The sequence below is a fragment of the Macaca thibetana genome, chromosome 6 (assembly GCF_024542745.1).
Source record: "Macaca thibetana thibetana isolate TM-01 chromosome 6, ASM2454274v1, whole genome shotgun sequence".
NCBI lineage: Eukaryota > Metazoa > Chordata > Mammalia > Primates > Cercopithecidae > Macaca > Macaca thibetana.
In genome coordinates, this window is record NC_065583.1 from 175,847,883 (window position 1) to 175,873,646 (window position 25,764).

Consider the following 25,764-nt stretch of genomic DNA (forward strand, 5'->3'; position numbering starts at 1 on the left):
TTCTAAAAAATATTTTAATACTTAAAAAGTTCTAAAACAAAATGTAACATGTTCTTTCGAAAGTGAATTTCACATGCAAAGCATTAATGATATTTATTTTAGTGTGAGATAAAAGCAAAACATAATATTCTGAGAGACCAGTAACTGACCCATTTATTTTATATTCTATTAATGTGAATCCTCGTTAGAGATGTGATAACGTTATTGCACAAACAAAACCATGGGCAGAAACATCTCAGCAATGCAGGGGTGCCCACACTGGGTGACAAGGGACATTCGGCATGCGTTTGCCTGGAACACTCAGAGTCTGCACTTTTCCTGCAAATGGGACCATGTCTGATGATTTATTATGAAAGAATACTTTACCGACCCTTTTTTTCTCAGTTGGTATAATATAGAAATAGACTTTTCTTATCCATTAAATAGTCTTGAAAACATTTTTGCATTAAATCAAACGAGCTGATATCAGAAAGCAACTGCCACCTTCCACCTGGAGTAATGTGTGCATTTTTAATGCTATGATTATATGCTTCTTTAGGATGACAAAGTTTCTCTTCTGGCTTCTATAACACCTGCATTAATCTTCATTTTTTGCTGTTAAACAAAACTTGTTGGCATTACGCATCCCATCCACTGCAAGTGGGCTGGGAACAAACACATTTCGATGGTTCTTCACAAGGAGACAAACCATCTGAAGTATCTTTTACAAACAGTGAAAATGACAAAATGTTTGTCTCTCAGTATGCATTTTAAAACAACATAAATAAAACATACTTCTTTTAACAAAGCCTGGCCTTGGTGGCTTTCTAGCTTGCAGTCTAAGCAATGTTTGCAGAAGGGATTCCCTGGGAGACGGCCATGTGGGGCCACCTGACTTACTGGCTGTGTGTTCTTCATGGGAAAAGCACAGATGGGGAAGCCCAGGATCAGTCGTAAGCCGCAAGCTTCTTTCGTTCTTCAAACTGCTTGTCCACTGCCAGAGACAGGGCCTGGAGGAACCCCTCTATGGTGACGGTGGGGGCCTGGAAGGTACACGGTCATCGCTGGAAGGGCTCAACTCACCGTTAGTGGGGCCACCTGGCATCCACAGCCCCTGCCGCCACCCACAGTGCAGACAGCGCAGAAGGGGGTTGCAGCTGATGGGTTGAGCAGTGAGTGCACACCACACACATCCAGGGCACAGATGAGCCATGCCCTTTACTTCAGAAAGGGCGAACAAGGTGGCTACGTGACCCTCCCCCCGTCCTACAGGTCAGAAACAGCCGTGGGGGTGGGCAGGGGGGCACCAAGGCAGCCACCCACACACTGAGAAGGATGAGAAGCTGTTGGGAGCAGACCCTGGAGTCCTTTCCAAAGGACCCACCCTATGTCCCGGGCTTATAACCAGAGAATTCCCATGGTCCCGGTGCCCAGAGCTGTCACCTCCCTGCCTCAAAAGGCTCCCACTCATGGTCCATGGCCACTGTCACCTCTGTGCTGAGCACCGTGTCCAGCTCAGAGGCTGCTACTGACCAGAGCCTGGGTCACTTCTGATTCGAAAGGAACCATTCCAAGATGGGGGTTTTCTCTTCTCAGATGTAAGTGTATCTGCTCTGCCAGACACTGAGTCCTCACCCCAACCAGCTGCTGGGCACAGTGCAGGAGAGGGGTGAGTGCCCCGGGCCGAAGCGTCTGCAACGGGCCCAGCACCCAGTGGGTGAAGCTGTGGCTCCAGGTCCTGCTCTGTGTGGGCTGAGCCCAGACTGCAAGAGCACAAACCTCTGGCGAGGCCAGCGAGGACCCCGGCCACGAGCTCAGCACACCACAGAGGCAGACGTGCACGTGTGTGCATGCGTGCGTGTGCGCAGAGGCACGTGGCATAGCCGCCTCTCCCAAAGGACTTGACAGCCCCAGTGTTTCGGTGCCAAGGTCAGCTCCTCCTCTTGCCCCAGGACCCTGTGGTTTGGAAACTGAGATAAAATAAGGCTGATACCCCAGGGCTACTAAGTGGAGTTTCCAGCGAGGCTGAGACCTGTGGACAGGGTGGGTGCTGGAGGACCGCAGTGGAGACTCACCTGGACGAACAGCGCGTGAGCCAGAAAGGGGAGTTTTCTCAGGACCCGGCCGCTGAGGCCTTTGCTCTTCCTGTGTCAAGAAAAACCAGTTCAGAGACAGCAATTTACGCAATCACATGTTTCAGGACTAATTTTCCCCATTGGCTAAGGCATCCCTGGGAACACAAGCCAAAGCGCCCCAGGCACACCCTGGGGCTCACAGGGCACTTCCTGCCCCTCACTGGTCTCCTCAGCCTTGTCCTGTGATCATCCCTTTGCCGGTCTCTCCCCGTCCTCAGCTCCTGCTCGGGAGGCAGTGTCCTCGCTGCTCTGAAGCACACCCAAGGCACAGCTCTGTGCCCTGGCCCAGGGCCAGCGTCCTCGCGCTCAGGGAATGTATCACCTGCCTGGGAGCACCAGGCGTAGGGCACGACGCAGCGGGCACATGGTCAGGAGGCACAGATTCCCCAAATAATGGGTGGATTCACATCTTCAATTTTTGTAGAAGTCTCTGAACTGTTCTTCGTTCTCATCTTAACTGATTTAAATCTCTTCAACGGATAATCCAAATCCTTAAAAAATACTGCATTCTTCATGTTATCCCTTATTTAAAGCCTTCCACACTATTGCCAACTTCAAAATAAAATTAAAACTCTGGCCAGAAACCCAAGGCTCTGTCTACTCCACCCCCCGCCTCTCCGGCACCTCCCTAGCCTTTGCACTGCAACCCACTAGGAGGTTACCTGAACACACTGCTCCAGCAGCCTTCCTGATTTCTCTCCTGTTGGAACCAAACTCTATCCTTCAAGGCACCATATCATTTTCCCCATCTTCCCTTCCACCCTCTCCGGACCCCCAAAGCCATTTCCTTTCTGTGGACTCTGGGAATCCTTGGAAGTGCCGTCAGCCGTAGGGTCGCAGGCTTCCAGTGCATGAGCCAGCGCCCTCCGGGCTCACGGGTTACACGTCTGGAAGGAGGTGGCTGTGCTGAGTGTTTCTACTCACATGCGTGCACGCGCGCGCACACATACATGCACGTTCACACCTGTACTGGGTGTTGAGAGTTCACACCCAGAGCCCTCCCTGGTCTCCTCAAAGGAAACAATGACTCCCTAGTTAATATCACAAATGGATTTGTCCTGATTACAAAAATGAGGTCAATTTGCACCTTGAAATTTCATTCAAAAGAAGGCTCAATTTTGACACGTTGTTTTCAATGAAGCCGATCATCTCCAGTTCTCGGAGGGTCAGCAGCTGCTGGCGAGGGTATATGATCTGACACTGGGGAGACAGAGGCACAGGCGGTTAGCAGAGTCCACAGAGGCCTGAGCGTAGGCACCGTCGGCAAGAGGGACAGCACCTGCAGGTAAAGTGTCAACCATGTCACGTCTCACAGAAATGCAGACAGTGATGACTCAAGATGCACAGCTGCAATAGTGAACAAGCTTGCTCTCTCATGCCCCTCAGCGTACACATTCTGCTTTTTCAAACAAATACAAATAACGGAACATGCCTCAGAAACCAGTAGCAACACAGCCTCCTCTGTGTTTCGGGCCAAAACGTTTCCTCCCTGTGTGTCAGGAAGGGAAGGGACCTGGAGGCACTCAGTCCACTCTGTCACCTTCGGAGACGTCAGAGCCCACAGTGGGCAGAGCTGGGATTCAGAGCCAGGACTTCCACTGACTTCCAAAGCAGGGTCCTAGTTTGTCTGTTTTAAGGGTGAGGCTTGTTTGGCGGCACGACACAGTGTCTGACTGACCGAGGAGCTGGGTACCAGAAGTTCACCTCAGAGATCAGTTTTCTTGGAAGTCATGCTTTTCCAAGTAGCCTTGCCAACAGTCAGGTGGGCACACTGACTTACTATGACTGAATTCCAATATGAACCGTTCTGACTCAGGAACCAGGAGAAGGAAGAAAACAGCATCGTCTGAACATTTTGGAGGTTTGTTGAGGGGTGTAAGCAAAATGAAGACACACTGTCTGTGCTTGGAGTGCTTGGGCCTCCCCTCGACACCTCTCCAGGCCCTGCTGGCCTCAACAGTGCAGGGTCCCCACTTCCATGCCCACAGCTTTCGAGACCAGATCAATATCCACCGTGACATCTGCATGTCTGAATTTCGTATAAACTGCCTAAAATAAGAAACTACCCCATCACTGGGCGCGGTGGCTCCCACCTGTAACCTCAGCACTTTGGGAGGCTGAGGCAGGCGAATCACTTGAGGTCAGGAGTTTGAGACCGGCCAGGCCAACACGGTGAAACTCTGTCTCTACTAAAAATACAAAAATTAGCCGGGTGTGGTGGCTTGCACCTGTAATCCCAGGTACTCACGAAGCTGAGGCAGGAGAATTGCTTGAACTCAGGAGGGGGAGGTTGCAGTGAGCCAAGATCGCACCACTGCACTCCAGCTCTAGGCAAGAGTGAGACTCTGTCTCAAAACAAACAAACAAAAAACCAACAGAAAAACCCTACCTCTGTCCTACACTGTCCCAGAAAAAGTCCATCCTTCTTAGCTAAAACTTTAAACATCCCCTAGATTCACAGCACAAGTGTATGAGTGTATAAATGTCACATTGCGAGGCTGTAACCCACACTGAAGGTGTGTGAGGACCCCCAACACACACAACTTCCTCACAGGATCTGCTATCACGTGGGCTCCTTGGCAGCAAAACTGCTGTAAAATCAGTCTTCAGATCACTGGTGTTCTCCAGCCAAATCTCCACAGAGCTCTGTCTCCTTTCCCCAACCCCTGAGAAAACCATGCCCGGACAGTGCTGACCCGGGCAGGCCCCGTGGGTCCATGGCTGAGACCAGTTCCCAGTCCAAGCAGGCAGTGCCGTCCTTGTTAAGGCCCCTGCTCTGTGGTACCCACAAGTGAAAACAACGGCATTAAACTCATCACTGTTTAAATCCCCATTCACTGGTTTGCTTGGTTACTGTCCAACTCCCCTAAACGAAGGGTCCAAGTACGCTCCCACAGGATGATTTGTCTGGGACAGGCCTGTTCCCACAGGGGCTAGAGCAGCAGAAACACAAGCACGGGGCAGTTCCCTGTTAGCCTGACTCACACACACCACACGCATCACTGTGCCCATGGCGAAAGTGTTCCAGACTCACACTCACCACATGCACCACGGTGCCCCTGGTGACAGCATCCCTGTCTCACACTCCCCGCACGCGTCGCTGTGCCCAGGGCGATGGTGTCCGACTCACACACACCGCACGCGCCACTGTGCCCAGGGCGACGGCGTTCCTGACTCACACACACTCCCCGCACGCGTCATTGTGCCCAGGGCGATGGTGTCCGACTCACACACACCGCACGCGCCACTGTGCCCAGGGCGACGGCGTTCCTGACTCACACACACTCCCCGCACGCGTCATTGTGCCCAGGGCGACGGCGTCCCTGACTCACACACACTCCCCGCACGCGTCATTGTGCCCAGGGCGATGGTGTCCGACTCACACACACCGCACGCGCCGCTGTGCCCAGGGCGATGGCTTCCCTGACACTCACACACTCCCCGCACGCGCCGCTGTGCCCAGGGCGACGGCGTCCCTGGCTCACACACACTCCCCGCACGCGCCGCTGTGCCCAGGGCGACGGCGTTCCTGACTCACACACACTCCCCGCACGCGTCATTGTGCCCAGGGCGATGGTGTCCGACTCACACACACCGCACGCGCCACTGTGCCCAGGGCGACGGCTTCCCTGACACTCACACACTCCCCGCACACGCCGCTGTGCCCATGGTGATGGCGTCCCTGGCTCACACACACTCCCCGCACGCGCCGCTGTGCCCATGGTGATGGCGTTCCTGACTCACACACACCGCTCACATCACTGTGCCCGTGGGGACGGTGTCCCTGGCTCACACACACTCCCCGCATACGTCACTGTGCCCATGGTGATGGCGTTCCTGACTCACACACACCGCTCACATCACTGTGCCCGTGGGGACGGCGTCCCTGACTCACACACACTCCCCACATGTGTCACTGTGCCCAGGGTGATGGCGTTCCTATCATCACAACAGGCGACTCAAGAACATGACATCACATGGACCCCGTGACCACAACTGCCAGTTCGTACTATGCCCTTACTTGCTCTTTCAGGTAAGGATCCAGGCCCGCAAGAGGCAGGGCATTGGAAAAGCCCAGAGTAAGCTGAGAACCAGGATTTGTGCAGCCAGCCTGGTGAGCACAGCCGGTCACTGATGTGCCCCACATTGATTGGTACCTCAAATAATGAACAATGATGACTGTATTGTGCCAAAAGAACAAAAATATTGAGTCGGTGGCCCCAGTTTCAACTATCAGCTCAACCTGTCACATACAAAACTAGTTTTCAATTTAAGAAGGGAGTTAATGCGTATGTTGAAATCCTCCATACTGGAACAAGCTTATTTTAAGCTATCTTAATTAAGAACACATAAGAAATCCATTTGTATCAACAGGAAAAAAAAGATAAACGTACCTTCATCAGCTCTTCCAAACAAGAGAGGTAGATTTTGAAGATGGCTGCTGCAGAGGGCGGCCCAATGTACTGCTTAATGTCAGCCCTGTCCACGAAGGCCACGTCGATCTTCTCGGTGATGTTGGAAGTGGTCAGAATCACGACATTGGAATGCCTGTTGTGGCCGAGAAGCAAGCACCACAGTCATCATGGCTGTCGGCGACCCAATTCTATCCTATCTGGCAAGGGGGTTGGCAGGACGATGATCAGCAGGCTGCCAACAGGAAGGAAAGGGGCCTTGTGCCAACACAGGTCACACAGATGCCCCCAGCCTTTGCTCTTGCTGCCACTTGGCCTTCCGGGAATTCTCCTACAGCCCCACTTGGCTCATTCCCTCACTGCCTTCAACCTTGGCAAAGATCTCACTTTTGCACAGTGTTCCTGACTACGCCACCTACTGTAGGCTCTGGTGCCCACTATCCACCTGGGCATGGCCATTCATCATCCCTGGACACACCGTAGAGCTGAGTTACTTCCCGTGTTTATGATCTGCTTTCCCCTCTAGTGTCGAAACTCCACAGAAACAGCCCATTGTCTGGTCTCAAGGGCCCAGCATGAGCCAGCACAGAGCAGGCACAAGGTGTCCCCAGGGAACATACTGTGCAGGCCCGGTGGGGCTTGGCTGCATGTGTGGCAGTGCTGCCCTTGCTGCCTGGGGAAGGTTAGCTTTACCTAGACCCTGGACAAGGGAGGGCAGGCCCTGTGCCTGTGAGCCAGGGTGAGTTAATCAGAGGCAGGGCAGGGAGCATATGGATCCCCGGTAGAGACAACAAGGTACAGAGGCCGGGTGGGCTCACAGCTGCTCAGTCCAGCACCAGGAGGGTGCGGCTGCAGGAAGGGCCAGAGGGAGGCCTAGGCCTGGCGATCACGACCCAGGGGCTGACAATCCAGAGACGCAGGAGTAGACAGGACTGGCGGGGGAAAGGAAGAGTCCTCTAGAGAGGGGCTGGAACCAGGAGCACGAGGGAGTGAAGGCAAGAGAGGCAAGGGTGTCTCCTTGTTTCCTCCTGAGCCACACGTCCTTGTGACTGACAGGGAAGTCACGGTGACCTCCATCCTCTGGTTGAGTGGTAGGTGCACAGTGAGGCCGTCAGTGTCACACAGAATCCCAGGAAGTGAGGGATTTGGGGCCCAATGAGCAGTGTGGGAGTGTGCCTGACATCCTGGGCATCTAAGCCGTGATGTCTGGTCACAGGTGGATGTGCAGGTCTGGGATTCCCCCCACAGAACCCTGAGCTACGCTGAAGGGGCACACACCAGGAACACACACATGCCAGGAGAGAAGGCCTCAGCCAAGCTGTGTAGACTCCTCCCTGCGGAGAGATGCCAGCAGCATAAACCAGGGAGACAGGAGAATGGAGGCCAGGGAGGGAGGCGCAAAGAGACTCAGGGAAGGGGCCATCAGGGCATCGGCGCTGTGCAAAGTTCCAGAAAGAGAAACGTGAGCACGCGTGTGAATGCGGGGCTGCGGGGCTGTGGTGGGGGTAGGAGCCAGATTGCAGCAGACTGAGGGACAAGCCGGGTAGGGAAGGAAGTGGACACAAGGAGAAGGAAGTCAGAGGCAGGGAAGGCCCCCTCCAGGACCTGCACACTCCTGCAGCTGACCCCAAGACGAGCGCTTCTCAGGAAGCCAGATACGTTCTCTGTGGTGAGACAGTGGTCATGGCCTGGACAAAATGTTCCTCTGCACAGTTCAGTTTGCTGTCACCCCACACTCAACAATCCAGCTTCTGAGAATGCCCGGGACTCCCCAGGCACCCTGAGGGCAGAAAGAGCACTTCGGAGAAGGAGCCTGAGTCCTGGCTGAGCACCACACAGGCGCAGACAGGTTCTAGCCTGCCCATCACTTCCTTGGGAATCTGGCCAGCAGCTGTCCCTCCTTAAGCTTGATCAACTTGGGCTACACTGACCAGGCCCTGGTCCTGTGAGGCTGGACTGTGGAGATGTGGACCATCCGCCCATGAAGCTTTCTGTCCTGGGCCAGCAGGGCGAGCAGGGGACAGCCATTCATCTACGAGCTGCACCAGTTGGTGCAGACACTGGGTGGGATAGGAGAGAAGTGGGCGGTATAAGGCCTGAATGTAGCAGTTCTTCATTTCATGCTTTTCTGTGCTACATAAAATTCTTAGCATGCCTGAGTTTTCTTTTACATTTTTTTTTTTTGAGACGGAGTCTTGCTCTGTTGCCCGGGCTGGAGTGCAGTGGTGCTATCTCGGCTCACTGCAAGTTCTGCCTCCTGGGTTCACACCATTCTCCTGCCTCAGCCTCCCAAGTAGCTGGGACTACAGACACCTGCCACCACGCCCGGCTGATTTTTTTTGTTTTCACTAGAGACGGGGTTTCACTGTGTTAGCCAGGATGGTCTCGATCTTCTGACCTCGTGATCTGCCCGCCTCGGCCTCCCAAAGTGCTGGGATTACAGGCGTGAGCCACCATGCCCAGCCTTCTTTTACATTTTTAATAAACTAAAAACAATTTCTTTAAAAAGCATTTACGATATGCTGCCTCCAATGTGGAAAAGGAGTCAATACTCAATGCCAAATGCACTTTTAGGTAAAAGAACTGGGGACTAAGATCTAGAGTTGTACAAGTATCACGCATTTCTTTGCAACAAACTTCTCATCACTTCTCAGGGAAAATCGCTGCATGTCCTGGTTACCTTTTAATCTGATCAATTTGGGTCAAGACGGCATTGACCACGCGGATGGCATCTGATGGCTCAGTGCCTGCCCTGCAGGCATTTCGGGCAGCTGTGAGACTCTCCACCTGTTGGGAGGGAGCAATGGGGTCAAAAAGGACAGGGCCTGGCACCTCACAGGCAGCTATGGGGATACGTCCCCCTGAGCACGTGAAAAAGTTGAATGAATGGGTGTTCCCATGCCTGGCCTGCAGATGCTGCGGGAAGGTGGAAAGGCACACAATGCAGGGAGGGCTAGAGGGCGGACCGGCCGTAGGAGGGCAAAGCCAAGAGCATCAGCAACAGGCTGTGTCCCCACAACAGCAAAAGGCGATTGTCATGAATGTCCTTATCTGGAAATGCCTACCTCATCAATCAGCACAAACACCAGAGCGTCTTTATCATCAATCAAATCCTGAATCTTCTGAAACATCTTGGTTACCAGCTTGCCACTCTGGAACCCAAATACCCTTTTAGTGTCAACGTGTAGGGACCACACCGCCAGGTGCACAGGGGGACCCTGACGTGGCCTGCTGCCCTGGTTGTCCCCACAAGCCCACTGTCTCCTGACGGCCCCTCAGAAAGCTCCCTAAATCAGAGAAGCCAGGGCAGCATGCGAGGAGGCCAGCCTAATACTCTTGCCCTCGGCTTTGAATGCCAGGGTGCTGAGACCTGAGACCATACCTGCCCTGCCCAGGGCGGCACAGTGAGGGTGACCTGTACCTCTGCTTTACCTGTATGTCCTCTCTGATGAGGAAAAGAGACAGACCACAGATGCAAACAGGCTGGGATGCATTCCTCACAGGCTCTCCTGTGCCCTGTGTGCCTGGTCCCACCTCACCTCACCAGAGGGATGTGCGGATGCCAGGTGACTTGGGCACAGCTCCTGAGACATAAGAATCACCTGTGACATCACCTTGTCTGACCCCCTCAGCTCACAGCACTAGGGCGCATGAGCACCGAGGACATGTGTGGCAGGGCTGCAGTCCCCTGAGTACCAGTCCTGCCCTCCTGAAAGTCCATCAAATGCCCTATCCCACCCAGTCGGAGGTCTGGGGAGAACCAAGGGAGGGTCCCCGGGCGGCCCAGCTCCGGAACCTTCTCTGATCACAGTCAGCCCTGATCCTCACACACCTTTCCCACCCAGCTCTCTCCTGAAGCTTCTGGAGGAGGATTTGCCTAATATACAAGACATTTTTTCAGCTACACAATCCAGATAATTAGAATATTTAACTTACTTCCGAAAACCACTTAGAAAAGAGGCTGTGGCTGTTTATTTCAATTAATTGGCCATACCGGTACCTGAGACAGAAAAAAGGAGTTGAGAGAATTACTAATTGGTCCTGTGGATCCTCAGCGACAGCTATTCACGCATTTTGAATGCAACATCTCGAGTGTCCAGCATCGGGGGAACTACAGCTACTGACAAAGAAACGAGGAATCCAGCCCTCTGTGTATTAAATAATTATGAAAAAGTCTAACAAGATTCAATCAGTAGTTCTAGACTGTACCAATTAAGTTAAAGAGTAAAAATTCCTATTTTAAATCTATTTACAAATTATATTTCTATGTTTAAAAATACTAGCAGTACTAATATAACATAGAAAACAAAACAGAAGCATCAAGAGCTTTTGGCAGAAGCTGAGCATTTTTCCCTCCATCCACAGAACCCTAAAGAGCACGATAATCTGCCTTCCAGCACAGACCCCAGAGCCCAGGAATGCTCAGGTGGTCCAAAGTTAACGTTAACACACACAGACGGACTGGAACCCAGAACACTCCCCTATCCGTTCAGAAGCCTGCAGACAGATCTGGGCGCGCTTAGCTGCTGACTAAATCACCAGAGAACAAGACTGAGGCCAGAGAAAAGCTGACTTCCAAGTCCTCTTTTCAGTTTCCTCCACATCAAAAGTCCACAAAAGAAAAAGAATTACATTCAAAAAGCATCACTGGCATTCCACGTAAAAAAGAGAGAGACCATTTACTGATACTGTTTATAAAACAGTGAAGGGATACAGACAATCTAACAAAACAAAAACTAGGTTGAACATTAAACAATTAATTATATAACATTTTGGTTCTTTAATAGAGTGAGGAACAAAGGCTTGCTAAGACTTCTTTTTGTCATTTCTAAGTCATAAAACCAAAGCATATTTCCAGATCTTTCTACTGGAAGAAGTTATATTCCAAATAATAACATTTTCCTTCTCTTGTGTTTCCCTCTCTGCCCCTAGAGATCTTTTTTGGTTATTCTTTGGAGGCAGGGTCTCACTCTCGTCACCCAGGCTCACCACAGCCTGGACCTAGTGGGCTAAGGTGATCCTCCCACCTCAGCCTCATGAGCAGCTGGGACCACAGGCATGTGCTACCACGCCCAGCTAATTTTTTGTACTTTTTTGTAGGGATAGGGTTTCTCCATGTTGTCCAGGCTGGTCTCAAACTCCTGGTTGCAAGCGATTCATCTGCCTCCGCCTCCCAAAGTGCTGGGATTACACGCGTGAGCCGCCATGCTGGCATGCCCCTAGAGATCTTGAAAACACACATGTATTTCAGTATGTCAAAGCAAAGGGCAAGTTGCTAAACATAACCTAAGGGGTCAAAATAAAGCAACTTCCCTATGTAAAAACATTTACAAGACATTTTTGAAGAACTAAAATTATGTATATGAAATTAAACCTCACAGGATTTCCTCTAGTCATACTGGAGTAACAGGAAGCAGATTTACCATCTAATCTTAAATAAGAAAACCTCATTTCAGGCAAAATGGATGAAACACCATCTGGTAAGGTTGCTGGACACAGGCAGTGGGGCTGGGACTCCTGAGTCGGAAGACCAGGGACCCACTACAAATGCCCTGTCTGCCGGGAGGTGTCTTCCAACGACAGGCACAGGAGGGAACCCAAGTGGAGTATGGCCACTTGCTGAGTCAAGGAGACAGAGAATGGAGTTCAGGGAGTCTGAGGTGACTGAAGGCTGCAAACAGAATTCCAGAGGGGAAGGAAATATGAAGAAATACCTCAGAAGGAGTGCCCAGGAATCCTCATGGCACCCCCGGTGTCCTGGATGAATACTCAAGTGCGTATAAGCCGGGGACATTCCATGCAGCTACGTAAAGGGTGCCTACGATCTGTGAGCTGAAGGGCTCCTGGACCTCACGCAGGCTGGGAGGAGTGCATCCCAACCGCTGGGGTGGAGAGCGCTCACCGATCCTTCAGAACACTCAGTGTAGACCCCAGAGGACCACAATTTAGTGTTAACACTAAACCTAAACTCCTCCCAATCAAAGCTTAAAAAAACCAAACCTCAAAGGATCACACCAAATCACAGGTAATGGAAAGGCCTAACGGAACAAAACTCAACACTCACTAAAGAAAACACAATCCACACACTTCAAACCACAATGTTCAACATTAATCCAACACTACCTAACATGCCAACAAAGCAAAACCATGTGACCCATAACGAGAAGAAAAACCAGTCAATAGAAACAGAATCAGAAATGACAATCATGATGGAATTAGCAGACAGAACATTTAAACGGCTATTATAAAGTTGTTCAAGATGTGAACAAGAACATAACGAAAGAAAAGTATAAAAAGAATCAGAACATTCAAAGCAGAAAAATACACTATCAGACATAAAAACTTCACTGAATGGAATTAAAAGCAGATTAGACGATGTAGAAAATCAGTCAACTTGAAAATACAGCAACAGAAACTTTAGAATAAAACAGATATTTCTAAAGAACTGAAAAAAACAAAAAAGCACATGAGTGGCCTGTGGAACAACATCAGTCTAACATGAAAATAGACAGAGTCCCAGATAAAGGGGAGGGCCAAGGAAATTCGGTGAGGAAATAGTGACCAGATATTTTCCAAGTATGACGAAAACCGTAAGCCCCAAACAGAACTCAAAAGGAAAAGACAAATCCATAATTAGAGACTTAACATTCTTCTCTCAGTAATGGACAAAACGAGTGAACAGAAAATCAGCAAAGCTACCAAGTATCCTGACCTGAAATCTGCAGAACACTCCATCCAGCAAGCGGAGAAAGGATAGTCTTCTGAAGTGCAATTCACCAGCAGTATTTTATGCTGGCAATAAAATAAGTCTCAAATCTTAAAAGACTGAAATCATAACTCAAAACTATGCTGAATACAGAGGAATCAAGTGACTTACAGTGAAGGAGAGAAGGAATCTATTACTTGTGTAAAATGATTTAGGAAGAAAACAACCTCCTGTTATAAATCCCATTCCCACGGCTCTCCTCTCACAAATTACCAAGTTACCTGCTTGAAAGTCTAATCGTCAATTTCTGGGCCAACGCTTTACAGAGGGATGTCTTTCCAGTGCCAGGAGGGCCTGTGACAAAGATCAGAGCAAGTATGTTTTTTAGTCAGTGCTGCAACAAATTCTTAAAACAACAGTAACTTCCATTTTCCATAAAATATAAGGAACACAGTTAAAAGCTATTGATGTGATTACTACAATGAAGTCTGCTTAGAAGCTTAAATGCTGTGAAATATTACCAATACACTTACGTCTCCCCCTCTTTCTTACTAATTTGTACTAAATTAGTCTCAGCCTCTATCACCTCCCCACCCCCAGCACTCGCCTGCAGTCCCGCTTAGCACTGGGAGTGAGCATTGCATTTTCTAGCCTACATCTTTGCTGACACCTGTCCTTGTCCCCACACTTCCTCTATGAAAGCCACTCATCAAGGCACCTTTCAGAGGCCAAACACACCTTTCTTGATAAATGGAGGTGGAGGGTCCTACCCTCCTCAGGCACTGACATGTGTTGTTCCTGCTGCCCCCAGAACCACCCTCTTTCCTAAGACGATTCTCAGTGGGCTAGTACCCCACACTAAATTCGAAGAGTGGCAGAGGCCAGTGCTCTTCTTGCACGCCTGCCTGCCAAGCGTCCCCTAGCACGATGCCTCCCAGAAGCTGTGAGATGACCAATAGGAAAAAAGGAAAGCATCTAACAGAAAATGGAGACATGCACCTCTCACTTTCTGCAAGCATTTTCAAGGATTAAAGAGGAAATACGTAACTGGTTCCAAACAGAAACAACTTATTCACTAATTAAAACACCCGCTGCTTACTCTGATCGTGCTGTGAGGACAGTATGTGGGGCATATCTGCTATCTAAAAAAACATTGTGTTTTAAGGGCATGTCGTCACGCAATCTTAACTGGAGTTAAGTACTCTTCAAGTTTCTATTTAACACTTTGCTACAGTTTCATACTCTTGAGTCCACTCAATTCCTGTGTCCCCATTCTACCCAGTGATATTGAAAACAAAACAAAACAAAACAACAAATCATCAATATTTTCTCCTGAGAAGAACCAGACAGAATTTCTTTAAAATATGGCCTTTTCAGTTTACTCCTCACAAAGTAAAGCTGAGTACTACAAAGAAATATAAGGAAGTTTCCATCCTAAAGAAGAGTTACAATCAGCTGGGAAACAAGGCAGAATTCTATCTATTTATTTATTTATTTTTTGAGACAGAGTCTTGCTCTGTCGCCCAGGCTGGAGTGCAGTGGTGTGATCTTGGCTCACTGCAAGCTCCGCCTCCTGGGTTCACGCCATTCTCCTGCCTCAGCCTCCCAAGTAGCTGGGACTACAGGCGCCCACCACCTCGCCCGGCTAATTTTTTTTTGTATTTTTAGTAGAGATGAGAGTTCACCATGTTAGCCAGGATGGTCTCGATCTCCTGACCTTGTGATCCACCTGCCTCGGCATCCCAAAGTGCTGAGCCACTGCGCCTGGCCTACAACAAGCGAGCCACTGCGCCTGGCCTACAACGGAGAATTCTAAAGAGTTACAATCAGCCGGGAAACAGGCAGAATTCTAAAGAATTACAATCAGCTGGGGAAACAAGGCAGAATTTTTGGAAAAGTTTAATAACACAATAGTCCCCCCTTATCCAAGATTTTACTTTCCAAGGTTTCAGTTACCTGCAGTCACCCACGGTCCAAAAATATTATATGGAACACTCTAAAAATAAACAATTCACAAGTTTAAAATAACTTTGTAAGTTATTATAACTGTTCCCTTTTCCTATTGGTTATTATTGTTAATCTCTTACTGTGCCTAATTTATAAGTTAAGGTTTATCATAGGAAAGTCTGTATAGGAAAAAACAGTCTACAGAGTTCAGTACTATCCACATTTGGGGCATCTGAGGATGTCTTGGAATGCGCCACCCCACAGGAAGACTTGATGAAGTATGAAGTAATAAATACCCCAAGGAACGGGAGCAGTGGCTCACGCCTGTAACCCCAGCACTTTGGGAGGCTGAGGCGGGTGGATCACCTGAGGTCAGGAGTTTGAGACCAGCCTGGTCAACATGGCGAAACCCCATCTCTACTAAAAATACAAAACTTAGCCGGGTGTGGTGGCGCATGCCTGTAATCCCAGCTACTCAGGGGGCTGAGGCAGGAGAGTTGCTGGAACCTTGGAGGAACCTGGGAAGTGGAGGTTGTAGTGAGCTGAGATCGCCACTGCACTCCAGCCTAGATGACAGCGAGACTCCGTCTCAAAAACAATAAAAAATAAATGTCCCAAGTGTCATGAGCTGGATCTGCTTCACAGAGAGGGGACATTCTAGGACAGCTGTGGCTCCTTCAGAAAACAAAAAGCTGGAACTCCTTGCAGAAGAACAAAGGTAAAAGTAAAGGCTGAATTTCACGCCACTTATCTGGTCAAATAAAAGCCTGCATGCTTTACCATGGAGCAGCACCACCCGGTTCCAGGTGATGAGGTTGCTGTTGACGTTCTTGTCTGAAAACAGTAGAGTTGTCATCACATAATCAAGAAGCTGATAGAAGAAAAAGAACTAGATAAAGGTACCAACAAGGCAAAGGTCCCCAAGAAATATGACCCCCCAGGGCTTGATCCTACATGAGAAGAGGGAGCAAAGGAAGCAAGGCCGCCTCCTAAGAGATCATCACCTCCAAACGCTTTCATTTCAGAAGAGAAGGTGCTTCAAAAAGGGAAAAGGAAAAACACTGGCTATTACTTTTATAAGAAGAGAAACAAAATGATCACTTTTATTTAAAGTGCCAACATTAAACAAAACCACTAAGGGGTTTGTTTATCAAGTAATGAGTAAGCTCCTTCCTCTAGAATGATACAGCAGTTATTATTCGCAAAATATCAACAGCCACAATGTAGAGAAGCAGCCTGGGACAGCTGCGTGATGGTATTCTATCAAGCTGCCTGTGTGGGAAGGACCCTTCCTGTTGCAGAGGGTGCAGGGGTTAAGACACACTAGCCTTTCCTTTGTGCGGACCAGGTCTCCTCCCATCTCCAGAGGGTTCAATTCTCTAAGTTGCCTTCACATTCTCCCTTTCCCTCTTCTCCCTCAGGGAGCTCCCCAGAGACCAGCTCTACTCTGGAGCAATCCTAGAGGACAGATGTCCAGGACAAGGGCTGCCAGCAGACAGGGGCTCCCAAAAATCCACCTGCATCAAGTTGCTCGGGGGTGCTGGAGAGCAAAACAGTAACGGTTCCTCTTCAAATAACAGGGCATTCTGGGAAAAGGCACAGCAACTTACGTGGGATTTGACTTCCACATCGTACACCAAGCTGTCCCAAAGCCCATGGAATTCAGCTGTGACAGAATTAAACAAAGACCTGATTTCAGGAATGCAATTGCAGCCACCCCAGTCTCCCCTGAGCCTAAGCCTGAGCTTCCCACTATGCTGCACGGCGTAAGACTACAATTCCAATTACAGGAAAGTATAAATTCTGCAAAGTTTTCTTCAAATTTTAGTTTTTATTAAAATCAAAGATGTAAAATAAATGTCAGTCACATATAACTTTTGGCAGATAATTGGAGTCAAAGAATTACACTTTATGTCTCGTTATCATGTGCAATGGTCTGTTAAAAAAACTTTAAACTTCCCACCCATCTTTATAATATTGTTGTCATTTATTTTACATTTATGTATATCATAATCCCTACAATATGTTTTCATTAAACTATCATTTTTTTGGTGGTAAACACATTATAAAATTTATGATCATGACCATTTTCAATTGTCTTTTACCCATGCTTCAACACAAGTTCAGACACTAAATCCACCCGTTTCTCCACAGGCTGACTGAACGAAGCCCTGGGCTCGGCCTGCTGGAGCCCATCAGCGACACCTATGGAGAAGCATCAAGCAGATAGCAAAGAGCCACTCAGCAGAAGAGACCAACCGGGCATGTGAGAAGAGCACATGGGCACTCTCCATTAGCCGTGAACTCTGAGGTACCCGCCCAAAGGAACAGTATGGTCCCACCCTAGAAATCTCTACTTTCCTCTTTTGTGATATACTTTCCATTTCATAAGAGAGAAAACATCCTAAAATCCTACAAAACAAACGGACAAACAGAACCCCCCGGGAACTGACATGGCATGGAGTATGCAGTCCTCTGACCTCGGCCTCCCCCTCATCTTCCATCACACCCCATACCTGCAGGCAGAACCCAGTGATTTGCTGCAATTATGTTTTCTGTCTCCTCCTCCAGATTTTCACTGCTGGGGCCATCTTCATTCAGCTGGAAGATGTGAAGTGCAACAGTGCATGCACTCAAATCGATGGGCTAAAATGAGGGAAAAGCCAAATAAATCCACACACATTTATAATCTCTCACTTAATTCCAACCATACAAATTAGATGTTAAGGTCCACAAATAAAAACTGAATGTATAGTACAATAAAAACTAGTTCTCAGATTAGATGAGAAGGCTGTTATTTTATTTCAGATTGAGGATTAGCTCTTCTGAAAGCTAATACCCATCCCTTGCCCTTTGGGCCCTACATTTACCTACAGAATGAAAAAGTGCCCTAAATCCAACCTCTGGGATGTTACCATAGTCTATAGATACACTCACACAGATTGGACCAAAAATGGAGTTTTACCACATAGGGTTTTGTTTGTTTGTTTTTTTAATTAACTTATTTTTTGAGACAAGATCTTGCACCCAGGCTGGAGTGCAGTGGCACGATCACAACTCACAGCAACATCAAATTCCTGGACTCAAGTGATCCTCCCACCTCCAGCCTCCTGAGTAGCTGGCACTACAAGTGTGCGCCACCATGCTGGCTAATTTTTAAAAACTCTTTTTAGTGATGGGGTCTTGCTATGATCCCCGGGCCAGTCTCCAATTCCTGGCCTCAAGTGATCCTTCCATCTGTCTCCCATAGTGCTGGGACTACAGGCATGAGCCACCTTGCCCGGCCGGCTTCCTAACTGTGTCTTTTTACAGTTGTTATAGCTCAGAGAAATGTTTACATCGGTAGACAAAAATCTATTTCATTCTTTTTAATGGCTGCATTGTACATAGTGTAGATACATGAAATTCATACATTCATTAAGTGATCTTTGGTGGACAGTTAAAATACTTCAAATTGTTGGCTATTATTAACAGCATCTAACAAACATCTGTTCAGAAAGATCTACAAAATTGCAGAATTATCAGCTAAGATAAATTCCTACAGGTGAATCTGCAGTCAGATAGAGAACATTAGAACTTACCCTGGGCAGCCCCGCTGCCCTCCAGTTAGGGTGTCCATCCCTCCACAACAGTGTGGGAAGCTCTTCCTTCCCTCAGACTGGCCAAAACCATGGCAGTATCAGATCTCAGTGTGCACAAAGCTCTGAGCATGCACAAACATGAGTCCTAATGTATGAATGGGGAGGTCCACCTCATGAGCAGAACTTAGTACCAAGCCTGTCCTTCACAGCTGGTTTTTACAGGACAGGAATTGTACTGCTGTGATACGTCTTCCCTAGAAATATGTTTCAGGTTGTTTTTATACTGGTGCCAGAATTGCCCCACACAAAGCTCCTCTAACACACACACATGAACTCCAAGGTGGGTGAGGTGGCCATGCATGGGATGAGATGAAGGACTTCTACAAGGCAAGCCCATCTCCTCATCTCTGTGGCCCCCACACCTCCTATGGCCCTAGCACACAGTGAGCACTTCACAAACATTTGCTGACTGTAAGAATGAGACACCCGTACACAGGCCTTACCAGCACAGTCCACCATTCTACAACACTGAATTCTCATTCCTGGTTTCCGATCTGTCCCCTGCTATACTGACAGCACCCTGACATCAGGGCCACTTCCTGCTCCCAGCACCTGGCTCCTGACAGCTAGTGAGAAGAACTTGTCTAGCCACCCAAACCAACAGAGAAGTGAACCCGTTTCTGAAAACAAGCTATGAAAACGGCAAGACATTCATGATACAGCCTTTGTATTCAGCTAACTGTTCTTGGCCCAGCAAATTAGTAACTTACCTGTGAGTCTTTAACCTTTAATTCTGTGTCAACAATAGATACAGACTGCACATTTCTGGCCAAAAAAGGTTCATCAAACTCAGTCCATGTGTAATCACCAAACACAATATTATGTCTGTTGAGTAGCTTTCTAACACTCAGGTTAATGTCTTCTTTCTTTGCAGTGCTAAAAAACAAACAAACAAACAAAAAACCACAAAAACAAAAACAACAACAACAAAAGCACCAAAACACACATAAATGATTTTCATTCAAAAACAAAATGTTAAAATTAAGTGTTTTCAAAAACTCAGACAATACATAAGAAAGTGCAGTAGTTAGGAGGACAGGCTGGAACTGGCCTGCCTGGAGACCAAATCTAGAGCCACCCCTTGCCTATGGGTCCTTTACCAGCTGTGCCCTGAAGAAGCTGTGCCCCAGCTCCCAGTTAGAAAAAGGGGACAACAGTAAGAGTCCTTGCTATGCTGGGCTACTGTGAAGAGTCATTAATACATTCAAAGTGTTTAGGACGATACCTGGCACAAAGTAAGCAGTCAATAATGGTGGCTTTCACTATTACTAAGGAAGTTCCACAGCTGTGGGGTCAGGCCTGGGGTCCGCATTGTAACAAGTCTTCAATAGCTGTGATTTGTGCTGAGAAAATCTAATGCTTTATGCTTGGCATCCAGGGCTTCCCTTGGCCCACCTTGCTGCACTCCTCCTGACACCTCCCCTTTCTACAACAGTGACCTGGTCCTGGATCACAGCTCTGTGCCCCGCTGTGCACTGTCCCAGCTTACTGGGTTGATCAACTGCAGTCACCCTTTAGGTTCTATTTAATGTCTGCCTCCCTCTGACAGGCTCCCCTCCCTCCTGGACAGGCTCCTCAGAGCCAGGCAGGTGATCTGTGGCCCCTCTGCAATCATCCCAGCACCCTACAAGGCAGCGACCACCATGCATAGATAGCGTGGTTGTGTGCAGGTGTCTATGAACTCTGGGGCAGTTGTGCGTAGGTGTCTGTCCTCTAGGTGCAGCTGTGCTCTGATGTGACTATGCCTAGCGTCTCTGGGCCCAGGGGTGGTTGTACATGGGGTGTCTCCAGGCTGCGGTGACACTGTGTACAGGTGTCTCTGAGCTCTAAGGTGTTTACACAGGGTCACAAGGCTGTGCTGGGGCTTTGTGCAGATGTCTCTGGGCCCTGGTGCAATTATGCTGACGTGTCTCAACTCCAGCACCTAGAAAGTGACCAGTCAACAACTGTTCTATTAAAGGAAAGGTTTCTTCCTCTGCATCGCCTCTGAGGCTGGTGGTCTCACTAGACCTCAATCCACCCTCCATGGTCATGAGGAGGGTCTGTGAAGGTCTGGCCCCGCTGCTGAGCTCCCCCAACTCCAGGGAGCAGCACAGCCCATAGGCCCCACCATCCCATGAACTGACTCGGTCACAAATGAGTGGGATTTGCTTTGAACCCTAAAAATTTAACATCAAGTCTGTGAGGAACGGGAACAATTAAAGGGTGTGAGAAATAATGGCTCAAAGAACAACCCAATTTCGGCTGCGACTTTAGAGCTCTCTATAATGCGCGGCCATCCTATCCTCCAACGTGTGACTCAGGGTCAGATCGGTGCACGGGAGAACAGCCGGGCACGGTCAGGGCCAGGTCCGTGGGCTGAGGTCGGGTCGGAGAGCTGGGATCCTGCGCGCAGGACTCGGGTCGGCAGGGTCAGTGCCCTGGGGTGGGGTTGGGTCATTGCGCTGGGATCGGGTCGGGGCCCGGAGGCCTGCGCGCCGGGGTCCAGTCGGGCCGGGTCAGTTCCCTGGGGTTCAGTCGCAAAGGAGTCAGTGCGCTGGGGTCGGGGCGGGTCAGCGCCCCTGGGTCCGGGCTCGGTGCACGAGCTGGGGTCGGGGCTGGTGGGTGCCCAGAGGGTGTGTCGGGCTGGACCGGCTCACCTGCCGCCGCGCTGATGCACCTCCACGTGGACCGTCGGCGACTCGGCCACACAGGGAAGCGCCTGCTTCAGGTCGCCCACGGCCTCGTCCATGGCGCCCCCGAGAGCAGTGGGGACCCGACTGGAGCGTGGCCGCCGCCACCTCACGCCCAGCGTCGCCGCCACAGCCGCCGCCTCAGCCCGCGGGCCCCTCCCTAGCTTCGAATCTGCCGCGCGAGGCGCACCACCCCCTGACCCGGAAGCGCTCGGGCCCGGTAGGACCACTTCCTGCCGCGGCCCCGCCCCGCCCTGCTTCCGGCGCGGTCCCGCGGGCTCGGCAACCTCGGCGCAGTGAGCGCGGGCGGCCAACCAGGGCCAGGGGGCGGTGGCGGCTACTGTCCGGCCGGGTTCCCGCTGCTCCCGGCCCCCGCTCCGGGCCTGCCGCCGGCGCTGCTATGGGCAAGAAGCACAAGAAGCACAAGGCCGAGTGGCGCTCGTCCTACGAGGGTGAGGCGGCGGCGCTTTGTGACGCGCGGCGGGCGGGGTCCCGGGCTCGGGAGAGGAGTTCCGGGCACGCGGACGGGGGTCCTGGGCACCGGGCGAGGTCCCGGCCACCGGGGAGGGGTTCCGGGCACGCGGGAGGTGGTCCTGAGATTTCGGGCAGGGAACCGCGAGGGGTCCTGGTAGAGGGTTCTGGGCTCGAGGCTGCAAGCCCACTCACCCCGGTCCTGGAGACCAGGGAAGCGTCTGTGCTGGCTTTTGTGTGGAGCTAAGGGAGAAGCTAGGCTGCCCTTTCTCCCGCCTTTCCCTCCCTCTCCCTTACTCCCGCAGCAGCTCCATGGGTGTCAGCGGGCAGCACGGGCGCCTGCAGGAAGTCAGGCGAGGGTGAACCGCAGTGCTGGGGGTTTCTAGGAGGGAGATCGGGCTCCGGGGTTCCAGTTCCCTCTTAATCCATCTTCTTGAACGAGTGATGTGAACATCCCACAGGGCCTCCTCTGGTGAGGACACCGTGACTTGAAAGGGACCTGAAGCTCCCTGTGGAGGGAAAGGGAGAACAAGGAGGCAGTGACATGCCGCCACTGTGGTCTTCCCTTCCGTCTTTCCCTGGTGGTTGGCAGCCCCGCTGTACTCCTCAGGGCGGCCTTTACCTCTTAGCACCTTCATGTCTCACCTGGCTGCGTGGCGTTTGCACCTGAGCACGCGGGTGGAACTCAGTCTGTGTCTGTGCAGATTATGCCGACAAGCCCCTGGAGAAGCCCCTGAAGCTAGTCCTCAAAGTCGGAGGAAGTGAAGTGACTGAACTCTCAGGATCCGGCCACGACTCCAGTTACTATGATGACAGGTCAGACCATGAGCGAGAGAGGCACAAAGAAAAGAAAAAGAAGAAGAAGAAGAAATCCGAGAAAGAGAAGCATCTGGACGATGAGGAAAGGAGAAAGCGAAAGGTAAAGGAGCAGCGGCAGCGGCGTTGGCCCGGACGCCCCCCACGAGGACCCCATGGGGAGCCGGGTCACAGGACCCAGGCAGAGTGCGCCTGCGTGGCTGGAGGAGGGGAGGGGTGTTCCGTTGGTAGCAAAACGCAAACCGCTGAGGCCAGCAGACTCAGTTCCAGGATCCTGGGTGTGCTGTTCCTCAGCGGACCCTGCGAGGGTCTCCGTGAGGAGGGAGCCCGGCTTGAGGAGGGTCTCGGAGGGGGTTTCCCTTAGCTCTGTCCCTCCCCTGAGAACTGCGAGGGGATTGGGCAGACGTGTCTGGATCCCACCTACTCGTGCCCTTCTCACTCCCTTGACTCTGCCGCCCAGGAAGAGAAGAAGCGGAAGCGAGAGAGGGAGCACTGTGACACGGAGGGAGAGGCTGACGACTTTGATCCTGGGAAGAAGGTGGAGGTGGAGCCGCCCCCAGATCGGCCAGTCCGAGCGTGCCGGACACAGCCAGGCAAGGGTGGACCTTTAGAGACTCTCCTGGTATTCACAGCTCGTCATTGTAAATGAGGGTCGGCACCGTGTCCTCTTGCTTTGGGGAGAAGCATGGGAGGGAGGAGAGCTGGTATTTCCAGGGCCTCATCCCGGGTGTCCTCTGGATCTGAGGTTTCCTCCAGTGTCTCTGAATGTCTAGAGCAAGGCTTGGCCAGTTACCACTGGTGCCGTTAAGTTTTGTTTTGTAACTTATTGTTACCTAAGGATGGTTTATATGTTTTTCAAGGGTTCGTTAAAAAAAAAAGGCATGTCTGCAGAGAGCAATCATATGTGACCCACAAAGCCTGGACTATTTTTTGTCTGGCCCTTATGTAAAAAGTTTGCCAGCCCTGGGTCTATAAGTTTGGTTTTGTCTGCACTTAGCACCCAAAGAGAACAGCATCAGAAGAGTAGCCCCACATGGGTCAGACTGGTGAGAGAGATGCATGTCAGTGAAAACGCAGGTAATTCCTCTTGGGAAGAGGGGACCTGAAACCCCAAATGATGGGTCTGAAGTTGCTGAAAGTGACCATAGGCTGAGACAAAGGAAGCTGAAGGCCTTCAGTAGAATTTCTGTCATGGGCACCGTCTGCCAAGGATGGCTTTGGGCTGGAATTTCCAGCTGACAAGGACTTGCCCTCTGGGTTCTCCTTGTCCCCAGCCTTCCTGTGCACAGCTCACAGTGATGAGGCGTCTGTACTTAAGACAAGGGGTGTCTCTTCCTGGCATCTCTCAGCATCTAGTGGTTCCTGGATTATAGGGAAACTTAGACAGCTGGGCTTTGGGACATGGGACATCAGGGAGTGAGGAGGCTAGTGCTGCAATCATTCAGGCCATCAGAAACCATCTGAGCCCTGCTGGCTCCACTGAAGGAAAGTTCTGGAAAGCTAGTGGTCTTCTGAGCTTCTGTGGTCATTTGGCTCTTCAGGCACTTTCTTTTTTTAATTTATTTTTGAAACGTGGTTTTGCTGTGTCCCCTAGGCTGGAGTGCAGTGTCGTGATTCACTCCTGGGCTCAGATAACCCTGGGCTCAAGCGATCCTCCCACCTCAGCCTCTTCGGACTACAGGCATGCACCACCACACCAGCCATTTATTTATTTACTTTTTGTTGAATTTTAAGGGACCTCAAGTGAAATAATAATCGGTGAATATAGGATCAACCCTTATGTCCAGAGCCTTTGTTCCGTCCTTCATTCCTTGTCTAGAGCAGTGGTATGAGCCGAAAACATTGATAAGTGATCACCGTACATTGTTGATGTCAGGGCTACTGGTTATTATAAGGGGTTTTTATGACTCCTGCTGCGGGGAGGGGGGTGCCCTTTCCCACCCAGCTGAGCTCTGTGGGAGCCAAGGCTGAGTTGGGTGTATCTTTATATCCCTAGTTCTTGCTGGAGCTTAAAATGCTGTGAGACACCATACGGACAGATACTGTGAACTTGGAGCTCTCTAATGAAGGGATACCAAAGTCTTTGTATTCAATTTTTTTTTTTCCCTTAAATTGTCAGCCGAAAATGAGAGCACACCTATTCAGCAACTCCTGGAACACTTCCTCCGCCAGCTCCAGAGGTAAACCTGGGCGTTTCTGAAGAGCCTGTGTCTGGGGGTGTGTGGTGTCATCTTTTCTGAGGCCTTGTTCCCCACCCCAGCCCTGTCAGCTGTGAAACAGACCCTGCACCTTCTCTTGGTGACTCCCACTCCACTTCGGGGTGGGCAGGAGGAGCTCATGGACTCGGTAGTGGCTCACTCTGAAGTCAGAATAGGGTGAGGGAAGTCAAGGCTAGAGCTGGGACACTGAGCCGCCAGGATGCTTTGGGGGAAATTTTTATTATGTGTGAAATACTTATCACAATAAATTAAAAAACCCTGGTAATTTTTTTATTTTTAAGAAACAAAATTCGGTCACTTGTATCCAATTTTTGGATTGTAGAAGATTTTGTATCATTTAGAAATCTAGATTTTTCCACTTTAAGATATCTTTGCTTTCAGAAAGGATCCCCATGGATTTTTTGCTTTTCCTGTCACGGATGCAATTGCTCCCGGATATTCAATGATAATAAAACATCCCATGGATTTTGGCACCATGAAAGACAAAATTGTAGCTAATGAATACAAATCAGTTACGGAATTTAAGGTAAGTTACTTTCATTGCCCGAAGTAATTGTGGCATAGTTCTGTGTATTTATGTCTCGTGAAGACTTCATTCAACGTAGGTCATTTCTAGTTTTTGAGCTTTCACAGGTGTTTCTGTGTTTGGGTGTTATTTACAGACACAGCATTAAGGAAATGATTGGTCATAAACATTTTCTTTGTGCTTTGGTCTAGAAACTAGGCCAGGTTGCACGCTGTTTCTTTTCTATGTTACTGCACTGGC

At 50.1% G+C, this 25,764-nt stretch overlaps 2 protein-coding genes across 8 annotated transcripts in view; one reads left to right on the forward strand and one right to left on the reverse strand.

The window, feature by feature from the left end:
- Positions 1-21,907, reverse strand: TRIP13 (thyroid hormone receptor interactor 13). Its single transcript, XM_050795217.1, has 13 exons — positions 21,460-21,907; positions 19,531-19,696; positions 17,696-17,825; positions 16,790-16,845; positions 15,960-16,050; positions 13,514-13,586; positions 10,463-10,526; positions 9,592-9,678; positions 9,207-9,313; positions 6,509-6,662; positions 3,202-3,314; positions 2,055-2,124; positions 1-1,022 (listed from the first exon to the last, which is right to left on the reverse strand). The coding sequence occupies exons 1-13, from the start codon at positions 21,549-21,551 to the stop codon at positions 927-929; spliced, it is 1,299 nt and encodes a 432-aa protein (XP_050651174.1). The 5' UTR covers positions 21,552-21,907; the 3' UTR covers positions 1-926.
- Positions 21,732-25,764, forward strand: part of BRD9 (bromodomain containing 9) — a 25,158-nt gene continuing 21,125 nt past the window's right edge. For 2 of the 7 annotated variants that reach the window (XM_050795182.1, XM_050795185.1), the window contains exons 1-5: positions 21,732-21,944; positions 22,668-22,882; positions 23,240-23,372; positions 24,899-24,959; positions 25,380-25,524. In XM_050795182.1, coding sequence (XP_050651139.1) covers positions 21,893-21,944; positions 22,668-22,882; positions 23,240-23,372; positions 24,899-24,959; positions 25,380-25,524 — 606 coding nt within the window. In that variant the 5' untranslated portion in view covers positions 21,732-21,892. Of the gene's footprint in view, positions 21,945-22,667; positions 22,883-23,239; positions 23,421-24,898; positions 24,960-25,363; positions 25,525-25,764 lie in introns of those variants that run through there. The other 5 variants (XM_050795183.1, XM_050795184.1, XM_050795187.1 and 2 more) reach the window with 3 other exon arrangements.

Coding starts and splice junctions, on each gene's coding strand:
- TRIP13 (XM_050795217.1), bottom strand. CDS start 21,551: ATGGACGAGGCCGTGGGCGACCTGAAGCAGGCGCTTCCCTGTGTGGCC. Junction 10,527..13,513: donor ACGATTAGACTTTCAAGCAG/GTAACTTGGTAA, acceptor TTTCTGTCTCAG/GTACCGGTATGGCCAATTAA. Junction 3,315..6,508: donor GTTTGGAAGAGCTGATGAAG/GTACGTTTATCT, acceptor CTGTCTCCCCAG/TGTCAGATCATATACCCTCG.